Source organism: Erpetoichthys calabaricus, chromosome 12, assembly GCF_900747795.2.
Source record: "Erpetoichthys calabaricus chromosome 12, fErpCal1.3, whole genome shotgun sequence".
NCBI lineage: Eukaryota > Metazoa > Chordata > Cladistia > Polypteriformes > Polypteridae > Erpetoichthys > Erpetoichthys calabaricus.
The window spans coordinates 89,854,607-89,872,692 of NC_041405.2; the positions used below are offsets into that span (position 1 = coordinate 89,854,607).

The 18,086-nt window shown below is 34.8% G+C and overlaps 1 protein-coding gene across 1 annotated transcript in view; it reads left to right on the forward strand.

Annotated features, from left to right (window-relative positions):
* kdrl (kinase insert domain receptor like) overlaps positions 1-18,086 on the forward strand; it is a 159,289-nt gene that overhangs the window by 22,944 nt on the left and 118,259 nt on the right. The window contains exons 2-4 of the mRNA XM_028815839.2: positions 5,364-5,457; positions 9,680-9,885; positions 15,549-15,676. Of these exons, the coding sequence (XP_028671672.1) occupies positions 5,364-5,457; positions 9,680-9,885; positions 15,549-15,676 (428 nt within the window). The remainder of the gene's footprint in view (positions 1-5,363; positions 5,458-9,679; positions 9,886-15,548; positions 15,677-18,086) is intronic.

An 18,086-nucleotide genomic window follows, 5' to 3' on the forward strand; every position in this document is an offset into this window, starting at 1 on the left:
TCTGTACATTCAGTGTCTGCCATCCAAAAAAAACAAATGATTTGCTTATAATTGGCAACAGTTTTGTGCTTGTTCTCTTCTTTTTTACTACTTCCAGTGGCTCAATAGTACCATAACTGACCCTCCCTTCTTTTCATGAAATTCATTATCATGGATCCAAAGAAGGCCTGGAGAATTCAAATCATGCAGTTATGTGAAAAAGATGGCTATGTGTAGATCTTTTCTCATATTTTCCTCTTGATCGACTGGAGATCCTTTGTACAGCCAATGCCAGGCTTGTATCAGCAATAACAGTCTTGAGCCATGGTTTAATTCTGGACTGTGACTTCAGTCCATTATAGGTGGCATAAAATACTATTCAATATTATTTTTGGACGAAATGAGGAGGGATTTGTTTTGCAGAAGTACTGTGAATTGTTCATTGTGCTAGAGTGTTTAGATTAACATTGCATAACATGCATGTATTTGTGTATTTTTTTAGGCTAGGACAAATATTGTGCTATTTCAAAGGAAGAAAATATTAAGTGCCAGAATTGGCACAGGCAGTTCATTTCTAAAGTACAGCTGTCCAAGTAGTTGACAGACAATAGTAATTTGTTTTTCCAAGGAAAATCCCATTTGACATAAACAGTTATTGTTTACAGGAATGAATAGAAATGATAATTAACACTGAGGACCTTGACATTTTCCTGCAACTACATAATATGAAATTTAAAAAAAAAGTAAAATTTTTTTCCTGAACTTTATTTGCATATATTCTAAAGAAACTTACCATGGCTTTTCGAAAGTTCAGAAAATCTATCTTAAGCTGCAATTTATTTTATAACAATGAAAAATGTGAGCGAGCCACATGTGCAGGTAGTGAATTGCATTTTTGCTCGCTAACAGATTTTCTGTTTGCAATAAAAGTGAAGTGGCAGATGGTTGTCGCGTTCTCTGCTGCGTTTGTGAGTTCAGCCAAAGGCATCATGTTGTTCTGCTTGCCAGATAACTTTCATACTTTGCCAGGAAGGAAATTGGTCTTTGAGTGCAAATGTGAGGAAAAGGTGAAGTAAGTGTGTTTGTCTAATGTAAAAAATACTTGAAGGAATTTTACAACTTTAAATGGCTTTTTTCTAAATCTAATGCATTGTCTATAATGGGTATATGTTGTTATATTGTGAAAGACTGGGAATGAGTTTCTGTCTTCTTTTATTGTTAATAATTTTTAGTTATATAAACAAAGTGTATAAAGCATAAAAAACAATTTTGAAAAATCCATTTTTAAGATTGAATATTTTAAAAATATATTTGTATAAGAAACCTTAGAGATTAAAGGGGATCTTTCATCTTGTTTTTCTAATTTGGATACATAGATGACAGCTTATTTTTCTGAGTATATTTTTGGTTAGCTACTTCAACATCTTATATTTCAAGTTGGTTTCCTGGCAGCGTCTGTGTAAAGAAGGGTGTCATGCTTTTCATCTTTAATACACTTTCTTTCTAATTTTATTGTCTATAGCTATTGATTTCAATTTTTGAGTATTTTGATATTGCTTTATTTTTGTTCTTTTTAAATACTTTTACAGGGTAGGTGCGTAGTTTTCACTTCCTTGAGTATATATAAAGTAAATTAATTCCTAACTATTCCAAAAAAATTGAATGCGCTAAACATGCCTACACTCATACAACATACAAAGACACATACATACTGCATATCATAGGGCCAGAGCCTATGTGGATAGGATGCCAGTCCATCACCATTTCCCTGTCAGTTCCCTGTCTTATCTTTTGTAAATACTTAAGATTGATTTGTCTGTGTTACATGTTGAGATAACAGGCCACATTAATGGCTTATATAATTATTTGCTTTTTCATCACATGTGGGCAAATTTTGTCCAGTCCCAAATGTTGTTAATTCTAGTAGCATTTTGACACCCAAATTACTTAGTATCTCCTTACTATTTCTTCTAGCTCCTGACATGGTTCTACTAGTCAAGTTTGTTGCAACTTGGATAATTAGCAGAATTCTTAACAGTCATAGTTGTTTGTTTGTGGAAAAGCAGGCTGTTCTGAAAGACTTGCTCTGCTGTGCCCATTGACCTTTGACTTAAGCACTAAATCTTTAACGTCTAACAGAGGAATTCAGATAGGTTTCTAACTCTGTATACTAAAACAACATATCTCATCATCCAGTTTTTTATTGTACTCATTTTTCAATACAGTTAAAGTATACTCTCTGAGTTCTCTCCATGTAGTATCATAAGCTTGCAATGTTTATTCTTTTTTCGCTTTATTATTATTTTTATGCAGTATTATATCTAAAATTACATATATTTAATTGGATTATATCTTTGCAATCAGCTATTGCTTGTTAGAGATGCCATTGACTCACAAGTGTCTCTTTAGCTTCAGTGATAGAAACTTTGGTTTTGACCCCGTTTTTTATTAACCATATTCTTGCTTTGTGCTTAGAGTTTGCTTTTTGCCACTCAAAAACATCTTTAAATCGTCACTTATGGACAGGCCTATTCTGTCACAACAGGTCATATCAAATACAAGGCAAGGCCCAGCCATGACTGGGACAACAGTTTATAGTATGGTCCCTTCATGCACACACCCAGACATATACAGGACCACTTATAAAGTCACCAGTTAATCTAATATTCATACAAACTGAGCACAAACAATGACACACACAAAAACTGAATTCATGTACCAGGAGCTGGGAAGGAGCAGTTTTAAACCGACTACCTGGCTAATTTATTCTTTTTTTAAACAGTCTTATCAATGTATAAGTACAGTACTATATTCCCTCCTACACGCCCTCTCAAATTGCTGAAGGTAGGTATATCCTGTGAATAGCCCAGTCAATATTTGCACAACAATCACTACACGAGTTGCCGTGATAATGTCGGGTGTACAAATCAAAGAGCGAATCAACATCAAATTTTTCGTGAAATTGAACAAAACGGCCATAGAAACTTATGAAATTATAAAAACAGTGTACGGTGATAACAGTTTGTCTCACACACAAGTTTTTGAGTGGCACAAATGTTTCAAGGAAGGACAAGAAAATGTGGAAGACATTCAACGCCCAGGTCGAGAAGGGGGTTGGTGCTTCACCAAGACAATGCTCTTGCGCACAGTGCTTTTTCCATAAAGTAGTTTTTGACTGACAAAAACATTCCTGTCCTCGATCATCCTTCCTATTAGCCCGATTTAGCTCCCTGTGCTTTTTACTTGTTCCCGAAAATCAAAAGTGACCTGAAGGGATCAAATTTTTCTTCTATGGATGAAGTGAAGACAGAAATGGCAAGCCTGTTGAAGACCCTCAAGCAAGAAGACTTCTAGCACTGTTTCAATCAATGGAAGATACAAATGGAGCGGTGTAGAGATAGGCTGTAATTCATCAATAATATATATTTTTTTAACAATCCTGTTATTTTTGTGTCTCACCTTGTTTTACAGTTAATGCAATTCAATATATAGAGTTTATGGAGTTTCAAAAGTTTCATGATGAACATGAGAATAACATGTTATGGTCAGAATTATTCAACAAGACTTCCAGTTTATTAATAGGGAATTTAAACATTTATTAATGAAACCATAGTTAACCAGGAAATACAAAGCAGCAGAGTTCATAGATCAAGGCAATCATATACAATTGAACAAATTCTCAACTCACGAGAGAAGAGACATTGATAGAGAGGTAATGTTGAGGACGGATGGGGCATTTCAGCCAGCAATGACAAATGGATCAGCATTTCAAAAGCAGACACATATTTGCTTTCTTAACGCATTACATAAATATACACTGGCAGCACTGGGCACTTCAGCTAGTTATAACATGCAGTATATCTGGAACATAAACTGATAAAACCCATTTTTAAGAGGCTGTGATGGAGGTTACTGACTAGCTTCTGTCTGTGCCATCTTGCGTAAGACACAGCTGCTCTCAAAGGCTATGAGAGGCATTTTGAAACAGTCACTGTAATTGTTTGAAACACAGTGAAACGTTCACATTTTTATGCAAAATAAAATTATATATATACATTTCTGTTGAAATGCATGCACTAATAGAAGTTTGAATGTTCAATTAGACTACAAAACATTAATCTATAGCAGTATCTACAAAAAGTACATGATTTTAAAAACAAAAATAGGCATCACGTAAAAATGCAAAGGAAAAAAATGCAGCTTAAATAAGAATATAAACAAAGCAAAATAGCAATCTGTACCCCAGTAACTTCCTCTGTATCCTTCATCCTTGGATGTTCTGTTTGTAATGGAAATCTAACTGGAACCAAGCTGTCAGTGTCCTCCTCATTCCTGGTGTTACTTAGTAAACAGTATAAGCAACATGATTTATTAAAATGCACTTCAGAGATGGAAACAAAACTGTTAGAATATTGTATGCGGAAATGATTGGTTGTATTAATATAATTCATATTGAGGTGAAATCATCAAGGATTTTTTTTATGTTTTCTGAGGATAACACACTTAAAAATAAGTATCAATTATATAAGTTTTGCAGTTCTAAGTCTTGTACTGTACATTAAGTAATGCGGTTTTTAAACCAGTAGGATGAAGCGTTTAAAATTCAAAATAGAATACTTTTTTGAAATAATTGTTCAGAATTGTCACTGACCTGTTAGGGAAAAAATACAAAATGTATGTAAAGCTCAGTCATCACAAGGAATGCTTTTTATAAGTACAGATGATGTCCTACTAAGTATTTTAGGAATTAAATGTTTTCTGGATTCATTTAGTTCACCTTCTGACTTTTTGTAACATGGTCAGATAGTTTAAAAAGATGTAATATCTATTATTTGTTTTTTAAAAACCCTGAATTTGCAATTTATTGTGATTGATTTTGCTTGCCCCTCAAGTCCAATTGCTGGTTGAACCCGACTTTTAAACATGTACACTATAGAGAATGAATTACTTTTTTAAATAAAATTCAGATTTGTTTTCACAGCATATGGATTTAATAAAATGGTGTGCCTTTTAGTGTTTGTCATGTTCTGTTATCAGGCTTTAGAAAACCAGATGTCAGTAAGAAGACTGTAAAAAAATCACCTGAAACATATTTTAATAATAAGAGCCTTGAAGTTATACTCATGTCTATCAGGTAAACCACTATAAAGAGGAATATTTAAAACCTTATTAAGCAGGAGATTGTTTGATTTCTACATTTCACCTAAGATTTTAAGATAAAAAGCAATTCCAGTTGTGGGTCTTTTCATGGAACTGCAATGGTTATGGTTATTGTTTTCCTACTGTAAGTGTATTCTCAAAAATGTTTTCAGTTACCAGTTAGTGTTAATTACTTTTATTATTGATCAGTGATTTTTTTTTTTCTGTAATTTTTATACCTACAGGATTGGTTAATTGTGGGCATCCAATTCTAAATCTGAGCCCTGAAAAAGAAGAGCTTGTTGTTGAGAAAGGGGAGAATGTAACTCTGATCTGCAGGTATTGTTCCTTTCCATTTAATGTGTTCACTTCTCAATTACATAAATATTAATACTTAATCTATATAAAACAACACAGAGTGCTAATTAGCGCATCTGATGTGAGTATCCATTCATGATAATGGAATACATTTCATCTTCTTTTTATGTTTTAACACAACTGTTGTTTGTTTATTGGCTGCAAATGAGTTTTAATAAAGAAATATTTAGACATTCTTTGCATAACTATGCTGTTGATTCCTTAACATTCAAATGAATAGATGCATTTGTATTAATCTGGGTTTTTAATCATGCAAGGAATCTAAAAAATTAATGACTATCTTAGCTGTAATGCTTACAGCATATTTTGTTTATTTATGGACATGATGCTGATGACCAAAATTAGTCATCGCTGTTAAATTGTATGTGCTGGTATGCGAAACATTTTCCTGGTCTAAGTCATAATTTGATAAACCGATCTTTGAAACTGTCTGTCCTTAAAGTATGTTATTCTTACATATAGTTTCAGATCATTTTTCCCATGTGAAAGTATTTTATTTGATGTTTATTTTTAGCTATTTCTCAGTAAAAATTCAAAATGGAAAAGCATTACAAGTATGAGGATATTGCCAAGAGCACATGCATTGAAAGTTCACTGATTTCTGAATGGGCCCTTGGGTCCTTTTTCCAGTATTATTCTTCTCATTTGTTATTATTTATTGCTATGTTTAAATCCAGATCACTAGGTTGTGGTGATTAGTGCTGCTGCTTTATGGATCCAGCATTCTCAGTTCAAGTCCCACACGTGTTATTTGTCTGTGTGGAGTCTGTATGATATTTGCAGTATCTAAGTTGGTTTCCTTCCAGGCATTACAGTTTTTTCCCCACAAAGATGTGCAGGTTAGGTTAATTTTAGGCACTGGGATGGACTGGGACCATGTCCAGGGTTAGTTTCTATCAATCGTCCAGTGCTACTGGAATAGTCTTTAATAATAACCATGGTTATGTATTATGGTTAGGAAAAAAGGTTGCTTTTGAGTTTGTTGGTAATATCAAAGAAACCCTTAAAGTTGGGATTTTTTTTAAGTTCTGCATTTTAAACATCCATTGTGACTTTTGTATTTAATATTTACTGTAAATATCTCTGCATCATCCTGCAGTTACCATGTGACTTCTGAGAATCCAAACACTTAAGTTTGCACAAGATAAATTTAAACATCAAAAGTTTTTACATACGAAAATGGTGATGGTGATATAAAATCTAGACCAAAAAAAAGTTTTTACAATAAACTTTATACAGTATATCATGAAACGAAAACTACAAGTAGTGAAGCTTGCCTTTTATGCAGTAACACATTTTGTACAGAAGCTGCTTATGTTTGTTTTATTTTAAACAAAACTGGAGATAATTTTCTTTAAGTTTACATACCTGATAGATTTTAAATAAGGCCCATTAATTCATTTTCTAACCCAGTTAATCACCCTTGGATTATGTGGTAGCAATTAAACTGTCCCATCTAATAGTTTAAAGAGACAAATCACATACTGTAGGAAAGATGATAACAAGTAGAGCATAAAACAAAACAGATTAGAAAAAACACCCACATAGCGTAGTTGTATGAGTGGGTCTAACTAAACAAACATTTTAAATATATGATGAGAAGGGTCATGTTTAAAATACATTTCAGCCTGGATTATTTTTTAGAAATAAGAACAAGACAGATAGCTAAACTGAGCATATTATTCAGTTGCACAGTGTGGAAGATGGGTTAACATTAATGATGAGCAAAATGATTCACGTGAAATTGGATTTGCAGTGAAACTCAGTGTTCTACTTTGCTTAATAAATTAAGTTTCACTTCTAGCAAAATTCTTGCCATTCACACCAGAAGAAGGTGTTTGGTTCTGTTCTGGAATTGTTTTCATGCACTAATTCTGCATACTTCTGCCTGTCCTTTCATTAAAGATGTATAGTGATAAAAAAAACAAACAAACTAAAGAAATAAATCATAAAACGTTTGCATATAATCAGCTAGCATAAGGCAGTTAAAGGTGGGGGCAGGGAGGGGGGCTTTGGCGGCAGAAACTGTCTATTTACTGAGTTTCCTTGTGGAGAAAACATAATAATGTGCATGGCAAAACATTTTAGTGTGTCTTTGTGTGGAAGAAGGCAACATGGCAAATCTATAGAAACCATACTTCCAGGGTGATGTGAACAAGAGGCGTAAAGAGTGTGTGGTATGGAATGCCTGCTTTATGAAACTGCAGAAAAGAACACCAGTAAACACTGAAGTGTGAATGAGGCTTTATGTAGTTGCATTCTCTATTTTCCACCAAAAAACCCTTACATCTTCATCTCTGCTTGAGTTTTACGTTGCACAATTCTGAAACTGTCTGCAAAACAATTTTTAGTGTCAGTTTCTCAAAACTGGATGTGAACTGAAACTTAACTTGCTTGTTACTAGAAGACATATTTCAAATAAAAACTATTCTATTAAAAGATAATAGGACAAGTCTTCATTACTACTGCAATCTAGCAAATTAAGGAAAAGGACATGTAAAATCCCCATTTAAAAATTTGCATAAACCATGCTTGTTTTCTTTTAACACTATTAGGGAGGCTTCGTTCTTAAATCCTTTTGATTTAAAGGTTCCCAAATGAGCACATTTTCATTCATACTGAATAATCAAAAAATAAAGTGCTAAAAATGTTAACTAATAAATGCATTAACATTCAATTTTCATGTTTTTGATAGAAACTGACTGATTTCCACTTTTTAATAAAGGTACCAATAAACCGATTTAAAAAAAATGGTCAAGCCATTACTGCAAGTGGACCATGACTCCGGTGTCCTAATGGTAAACTCCCTTAGCTCATCCATAAATAACTGGCTTTCCAGTTTTTTTGGGTTGCAACATTCTGACATTACAAAAGTTTAATTCTGGGTTTAAAAACAGCTAAAAGAAAATAATTTTCTCAAGAAACATGTCAGTCTAATGTTGGTTTGCGAAATAAAGGTTATGCCATGGAAGAAATGGATAAGAAATTGAAGATTTCATACAATGGTGTCCACTACTGAGTTGAAAGAAGAGGTCAGACTGGATCTAACCAGGATGCAAAAAGAAACTGAAGGCACAGATACACGACTGTACAAGAGAATACCTACAGTATATCAACTTCTATAGTTTGAGAATCAGATGTCCTACAGGTCCTCAGTTGGCTGTTCCCCTAAATATTACATTCCAGGTGTCAGTATTATCTGCTGCAATGGTATGGTATCTTGACAAAATAAGGACCAATTTCTATCAAAAACATGGGGATTCCAAACTTCTGAATGCTAGTGTATTATGAATCTCATAAAGTTCTTTTTCTGTCTGGTGATGAAGAATCACACTACTGAAAGATCTCAACAGTCACTATCTGCCTATCCTGATGTTAATATATTCATCTTTCTGGAATTTTGGCCTGATGCAATATAGCTCTTCACAATCCTTCATTGTGTAAGTAGGGATGGATGTTTAAAAGGGAAGTCTTTATCCTCCTGAAGTAAATTTATAAAGTCTCAAAATGTGCTTTACTAATTCATTTGTTCATTTTCCACTTTAATTTACATTGAAAAAACTTTCTGTTAAGAAAGAGAAGATGTTGATATAATACTTAAGCTAAGCTATTAGATTACTCTGAAACAATTTCAATGTTTGTCATGAGTACCTCAAATCTCAAAAAGAAATCCCCAGAATATATCTGGAAAAACTCTGAAAGGGCAAATTAGAACAAAAGCAAGCCATTGACAAAACCTTATAGTAAATGAAGAACTACACAGCTAGGTCATACATGTATATGTCCAGGTATCCATCCATCCATTTTCAAACTTGCTTAATCCAAGTCAGAATTGCAGGGAGTGGGGACTTTCTTGGTACCATAGCAGAAGAAAGGAAGCAGTGTTAGACAGAGCACAAGTCCTCAAGACACTCTCAAACATGGCCAGTGTAAAGTCTGCACTCAAATTAACTTGCACATCTATAGCATGTGGGAAGAAAATTTTAGTACCAGGGGAGAAACCTGTTCAAATGTGAGAAGAATGTGCAAAATGCAAGTGTCTGAGAGATAGTAGCAATAATATTTGTGCCAAACAACCTAATTGTAAATTTGGGAAACTCACTACAAATATTAAGTTCAGTCAAGTATCCTGCATCTGAAAGTCTTGAGTATTTTCTAAATCTGAGGTTTTTTTTATTGACAGTGGTTCTTCTGAAGTAAAGTTTTCATGGCCCTTGATTCAAGATGATCAGGAGAAAAGAAAACCAAGAATCAGCAAATGTGATAAAGTAGAGCACTGTGTCAAGCTGGTGATTAGGAAAGCTCATTACAGAGACACAGGATATTATTCCTGTGGTTTTAAAAGTGACATAAACCATCCAGTCAAAAAACTATATCTGTATGTGAAAGGTAAGACATTTTCTGGAATTCACTAAATACTACTTGCCATCTATCTTCATCTTAGTCACTGCATCTTTATTTTATCGTTATTACAAACCAGACAAAATAAATGGAATAAGCTGTTATTGAGTTTGTGCTTATAAATTTAAACAGATTTAAATAAGCTGAAGACCTGAACTCAGCCATAAATCTTTAGTGTTTATGGAAGATAGAATTGTTAATAAAAATAAACTATGTGTCATCAGAAAGGTGTGTTTGATATTCTTTCACAAAGTGGAGTCTATTTATTTTCTAAAAGATGTGAAAGAAGTACAAAGGGCAGAAGAGTTTAGTCTATGCTGACTGTATGTATGAGAATCCACATATTTTGCTGTGGCTATCGTGCAAATTGCAAAACTGTTTTCACAGAGTCAAATGAGAGTCGCAAGCCCAAAATATTTAAAGCATTAAATGCAAAAATTGCTAAATTGTGCTGAGATTAAATTATGCAGTGCAATACAAAGTCAGGAGGGTTGTCACCATTGTATTTATTTCTAATGACCTAGTCTAGTGGCTCCACAAAGGACTGGTCGTTTCTTCCCCTTCACCCGCCCGGTGCTCCTGGCATAGGCTTCAGCCCCTTGAGACCATGGATTGGATTAAACGGGTTTGAGAATGAGATATAATATTGTTGTGGAAAAAACTTTCTTCTGCTTTCAAAAAAGTCAGTCACAGAGGCCACAGGAAAATGCAGAACAATTCTTTATTTGCACATAGATATGCACAAATGTCTCAGTCTATTACCATTACCTTATCTAATACATCACATTATATGACTCTTAATATGCAGAATTTTATCATCTTAGCCATTTGACTACAGTAACTTCGTATACAGGTTGATTTTTCTATTATTCAAAATATCGCTTCATTAATAGCGGTTTCCTACGGGTTTTTCCCATTGATTTTATCTCCGCTTTCATACTTGGGCTTTCTCACTAGCTTATTCTTGCTTTTTAAGAGGGTGTTCATTACACATTTACTTCATTTTAAACTTACCAACTGTCTTGGTGGCTCCTCTGGATGAGGCAAAAGCCTCAAGTGTTCGAGCTTTCATCCCGTTTAGTTAACCCTTCACTTACCTTCAGTCCTTTTTCTTATGCTTTTAATAATCCATTGTTATAACTTCATTTAAGTACATGCTTATATTAAATCGGGAAAATTATCACATGTTAATTAAAAAATATATGATTCAAATTCTATACTTTGAGGTGCTCTTCAATGCCTAGTAGGAATTCCGCTCTGTAAAATTCAGAAAGTGTATAATTAATATCAGAAGATTTAAAATGAAAAGGTTTCAGTAGGTAGGTAAGACAGGCGGCTGGGAAATGCCTCATAGAGTTGTGTTCAGGTACCCTCCACTAATGATTCATTCATTATAAAATAACTGCTCATCACCCTTTGCAATGGTATATATAAATCAGACAAAAGATGTTTTGTTTGCCAGGATCATAGTTGTATTAGATGCAGAAAGATAATTCAGTTAAAGTGGCCTGCTTCAAAAATTGTACACCTAGTAAGTTTTGAACCATAACTTGACAAGCGGTGCTTTAAAAGAGTGTTGAATGTAACATAATCACTTCACCTTTTGTATATGAAAGCCAGAAATTGCTGAGGATCCACAATAATTAACTGTAAGTATGCAAGCAGCAGTATATAAAAAGAATAATTTATCTATTACTTAATGTATACTGTTCAAGGGTAGCAGAATGGAACCTTTATAAGTGATATGAGCCAAATATATTGTTGCTGCCTCACAGTGCTTATGACTACGCGTATGTTTAATAAGCAGCAGGATCCCATATATACAGAAAAGTGTGACATTTTTGACATTTTAAAATGAAAACTGGCCTAGTCACTCCAGTAACAGCTGAAAATGTAATGGTTAATTCATTTGTAGTGGCAAATGTTTATGGGCAGACGATTGCATCCAATTTGTGCACTTCGGCTGCAAGACATTTAAGACATAAGTTTCCTTCCTGTGTGATGGGGAGTTTCTTTGGCTTATGAATAAATAAGGATGCATAGGAAAACAATAATCTATAGAAACATTACAACAACTTGTCAACCCATATTTACAATCTGCAAAATATATGTTATATTGTTTTGCAAATTAAACTTCATTGTAACAGTAGTTTCTATTTTTAAAGTTGCAGAATAAGATAATCTGATCTTACTGCAAGTACTGATATATGTTCCATAATAAATATTTTTCATACGTCTGACACATATGTCCTTCACAAAAAGGAAGAGATTAATTTTTGCTGGGCTTCTTCTTGAATTGCTAGCAAGTACGATTATATCGGAAGTACTGGTCATTGGCTATTATTTCCTGTAACTGCTTCTGTTTGTGCAGTTTCCCTTGAGGCCTGACTTGCTGCTCGATATATTGGCACAAATCACTAACACACGAGTGTGTTGTGACCTGAGGGAAGCCGTATGTCATATGTGCACTTCTCACATTTAAAACACAACACTCGTTCTGGAAGCTTTCCAGTGAAGTGTTCTTCTTAAAGAGGAAAAAGTAAATGCTTTTGCAGACAGGACTATCAGTGGTAGCAAAATAAATGCATTCAAAAATTGCTAATATAAATTTCTGTAAAAAAATAATCATCATTATCATTATGATAATTCTACAATGGTACCTCAGGAAAAGTAACTAAAACAGAGAAAGAAAAAAGAGACATGCAAAATACACGTTCATGAAAAATCACTTAAGAAACTTGTTCACATAATAAGAAAAAAACTTTCAAAACTAAATGCACAAAAAAAAAAAAAACAGAATGAAGAATTCAGTAAATGAGAACAAAGATTTGCAGAAGTACATCTGAGGTCAAGGCTCAAATGGGCCATAGTTACTAGATGCGGAGGACAGCACCTCTCATACTTCAGAACACAGTGCTCCCTTTTGTAACAGGCCCACCTCACTTTAGCCTCGTTTCACTTTTCTTACTGAACTTTGCCCCCAGCTGACAATTTGACACATCTCAGATTTCAGCACTAGTGCAACACAGACACCACCCTCACCCGGAGCTAGACCTTGCCCAGGAATTGAACTCAGCACACAGCATGAAATGCAAAATCTCATCCACATATGCTACGTGGGTTTTTAGCTGACAGTGTGTGCTTTGAATACAGGTTTACTTCACACGAGTCCTGTTACATCTATATTTATGAGAATGTATTGGCAATTGATCTGCATGCAGTGACCACTTAAAAATCTATAAAGTTAACACAAAAAATGTTTCTAAATTCTGTGATGATGACATGTAGATTGATCTCAATATAAATTGCTTTTTTAAACTGTGTAATTAGGACACATGAATAGACTGGTGGAGTGAAAGCGGGTTGTCAAAACTGGGCATACAATACTGTGCAGTACAATATGAAAAAAAAGTGTATAGTAAATGAGATGTTTTTAGTGTAGCAATCTGTGAAAGTGTTCGGATAGCATGGACAAAATTGGAAAAATAAATAATTTAATTAATCTAATGAAAATTTTAGCATCGATAAAACAGTTTGAGTGTAGAAACTCTATATTTCCTTTTTCCTGTGCTTTTATATAACACATTTAAATAAATAGTATCACATGTTAGTGCTCATAATTACTTGGATATGTTGTAATGACTGTAAGCATGCATACCGTAAATTTATATGGCTCACCAGAAGATGCAGACTTCTCCATTAAATGCATGATATATACCACTCCTAGACAGAAACTCAGTTCATCATCCAACATCCTCTTGCACCCACCCAGATTCATTCACTTATTGAATTTATCTTGGACAGTCACCCTAACAAAAATAATTTATTTCTTATATAACCCAAAATAACACAAGGTCCGTTTTTTACAGCCCCCCAGCCTTAATTCCCCAAGAGGTCAAGGAAAAACTCCCCCCAAATAACCCTTCTAAGATAAAAAAAATGGAAGAAATCTTGGGAAAGGCAATCGAGAGAGAGAGACTTCCTTCCAGCTAAGCTGGGTGTGAAATGGATGTCAAAAAATGGAAATAAATGCAACACACAAAACAGACACACAAGTAATACCTTGCGCAGAGCTAAATAGCCATTCTACCATTGCCAGCTCCGAAATGCAATACAATAATACACAAGTGCCTGGCAAAATGCACGAATAGATTATACCACTCACTTAATACAGAACTATCACATATAAGGATACAGAGTTGTTAAAATACATTAAAAACAAAGTGAAAACTAATTAACATAAATGAAAAACAACAATATCTGTCCATAAGGTAATTGCACAACCACTGCCAGGTTATAGAAAAGGAGTGAGACAAGCCAGACATAGCCAAAGTCCTGGAGACCTTGGCCAAATAGCTGCCTCCTTCCTATTGGTCATTTTACAGCAAGTCAGTGTTGGGCCAGCCAATCTGATGAAAGGACCCATCTACCCAATGATTCTAGTGCTCCTTTATCTGAGATGACTTTTCCACAGGCAGGCAAATAACTTGGCAGTAGAACAGTGGCACCAAGTGGCACATGAAGATACAGAGAAGAGAAACAGAACAGGGGAGATTTAGTAACAGTTTATAAGTATTACTTATATTTTAGTACTAGTGACTAACCACAGAGATGCAGTATGCACAGCTAATAAGCAGCTTTACTCAGGGTATGGTAAACTGAAGTAGTGAGTCTTCAGTCGGGATTTAAAAGCTGAGAAGTAGTAGCAGGGAGACCATTCCTTTGCTTTGGTGCCTTGTGGCTAAAAGCTTGACCTCCCACTGTTATTGTATTAATCCTAATAGAATATGTCTAAGCTCTAGTGCCCATCAAAAGGCAGTTTCTGTCAGCAATGATTGTGAGGTTCAAGCACTGTGAGACAGTAATGCTCTCTTCTGGTTCACTGGTCTGCCAATAAGCTATAAATTCATGTGTTACTGAATCCATTTAATACAACTCAGGGTCAAAGGTGCTAGAATCTCAACAGCGTCAGCATCACGTGCAAATCTACACATAAGTTCAAAAGGAAAATTAAAAATAAATGAATGTCTATAACATTAAAAATAAACACAATGTTTGTGTAACGTACTCTATCATACAAAAATACATAAAATACAATGGTATCTAAAAGAAGTTTTTTTCTCAATGGACTTAAGATGACCTATATGTCCAGAAATAACCTGTTAATGGCTCAGAATAGCCTTGCACTTCCAGAAGCATTGAAGCTTATATTTGGGAGGAGGAGAACTGGGACTCATTGACATCAAAGAAGAACAGACAGACGTGAAACAAAGAAGCTTCTCTACTTGATTGGAATGGCATCCATTGTTAGTTCTGGAAAAGTATTAGTTGACAAGTATTTCTGTGTGAGCAGTGCATTAATGTATTTGTGTTGACTCAGAAAGAAAGAAAGAAAGAAAGAAAGAAAGAAAGAAAGAAAGAAAGAAAGAAAGAAAGAAAGAAAGAAAGAAAGAAAGAAAGAAAGAAAGAAAGAAAGAAAGAAAGAAAGAAAGAAAGAAAGTGTTTTTTTACTCTTATTTTACTATTCAGAATATTTGGTGATGTATTTTCTATAGTGACTAGTTCAAAATTGTCTCTTTAAAAAGTCAATCTGGTTATGACTTTTACTTGCACTACTAATTTACATATATTGTCTCTTTTTTTCATTTCAGATGATCAGAATCCTTTTGTGGATCCTCCTACAGAGATACCTAGAATAGTGGAAACATATTCGCCTGAAGAAAACATAGTCATTCCATGCCGAGTCACTTCACCAGATTTCAATGTCAATTTAGAAGTAGTACGTAATTATTGTTAATCACTTAATCCGTCAATCTAGTCATATTTTAGTTAGTGCATTTTAATAAAATATACCATTTTAAAATATTAACAATCTATCTATCTATCTATCTATCTATCTATCTATCTATCTATCTATCTATCTATCTATCTATCTATCTATCTATCTATCTATCTATCTATCTATCTATCTATCTATCTATCTATCTGTGGGTGGCACTTTGGTGTAGTGTTTAGGACTGCAGAATTACAACACCAAAGATCTGCTAAAGGGCAAACTGACACCAGAAGCCACAAGCTGGATTTATATCCTGATGTCCTTCCACCCTGACCTTCAGTATCCTTAAAGGGTCTTGTTTCTTTGTGTGCCTCTGGCCTATCTTACAGAGGTAATAAAATCCCACTCTTCCCATTTAGAAACCACATGCTGTTGCATAATAAACTGGAGAGTAATGACTGACCTGCTGTCACTCCTACCAGACATCACACTCAAAAAAGCAACATTGTCTCTACTTCTCCCCTTTTGACCTGGAGTTATTGTAACCTCTTGTGAATCCTTGAAGGCTCTCTTTCAATGACTGGATGGGTCTGAATCCCTGGCATCTGCCGGACGGCCTGCCATTGGGATTGTAATATATCTCCTTCTAGGTTACAGCTTTCTGTTCTTCAGCACTGGTGTATCTGCCCGTTGCCCTTCTAGGACACCCAGTAGATTTACAGGACTTATTACCTCCCGGTTCTGCTGTTCTTCTCACACTGGTATTTTGGCTTCCATCTGCACTGTGTGGGTTCTCCTGTATATTTCTCTCACTTTATTTCTCTTCATGTTTTACTGGGCTCTGTCCTTGACCTGTATCACATTTTCTTCCCCGACAAGTGAACTAGGCAAAGAATATCAATTTATTTATGTGTTGTATTTTCTCATTAATGGAAACACAATAATATAGTAGAAGGGATAGAAAAGACAAAATTGAATATTAAAGACTCAAAATCTTTTAACTACAGAAAAAGGCAACATTATATTGGTGGAGTTTGGTCAGTTAAACACACAAATTAGTCCTATTTTCAACAGTTTTCACCAAAAACAATTTCCTTACTGCTCCAGTCACTGTAACTTTACCCTACTTCCCTGTAACCATGCTTTACTTTTTATATTTCTCCTTTCCTAGAGTCCCATGGTTCAACTCTGGGATTACCCCCTGAGTTGTGATGGCTCTTGGTTTTATACCTTATGCAATTTCATCTTCCTCACCTTAAAATTAGATACTGAGGTGGTAGAGTTGGGATGGTATTTTTTTCTTCACATCTCTCTATGTGTCTAGTGAGATACTCAAGGTGTACATTTGACACAACATGATTGTCTCAGTACCGTGATTCCTTGAATGGTGTCATATATACAAGCCTGTTGTTTACTAGACTGACTAGCACAATTGGGTGTGTTTTCCAGGACAGTCAAATTTTAAAATGGGTTACAACTCTTAACTCAATAGTTTGCCACAGAAATACTCTAAATTAACACAAATACGCAGACTGGATTACTATTCCCTTACGAAAAGAGACAGTTAGTCTGCTTCCTGCATGGAGAGGAAATTGGGAGGAGATAGGGCTGTCTTAAAATAGAATGTATTCCCAATTCAGAGCCTTTGTTTTAAAGAATTATGTTCCTCAAACAAAGGAAAGACCAATTGACATTTGATGCTAAATGCTTTTTTCATGTTGCTGTCAGAAAAGCAACAGGAAAAACAAACTGGAGAGGTCATAAACAGCTTGTTAGAAAATGCTTTATGACCAGAACAAAGATAGGTCAGCATCCTTTCTCACTACAACAGTGTGCATGGAACATAAACATAAAATCAAACCGTTTTTTGTACCTAGAGATACAAATAATGTAGGTGCATTTTCAATATATGAAGAAGGGGCCTGAGTTGCCAAGAAAGCTTGCATATTGTAATCTTTTTAGTTAGCCAATACAAAATGTCATTTTTCTTGACATTTCACCCATAATGGCTAACACGGTACAACACCCTACTACTCATTGGTGACAAAATATACAATATGGCCAAAATGGCTTTGGGAGCTTCATAAAATGGGCTTCTTTGGCCAAGCAGCTGCACACAAGCCAAAGATCACTATGTGAAATACCAAGCATCGGCCTCAGTGGTGTAACGCTCACTGTCATTGGAGCAGTGGAAGTGTGTTCTCTGGGGTGATGAATCACACTTCATTATCGGTCAATAAGATAGACAAATCTGGGTTTTGCCAGGGGAGCACTACCTTCTGGACTGCATATCACCTGCTGTAAAGTTTGGTGGAGAAGGGATAAAGGTCTGGAGCTGTTTTTCAGAGTTTGGGCTATGACCTTTAGCTTCAGTGAAGGGAGCTGTTAATTCTACAGCAAAGAAGGACATTTT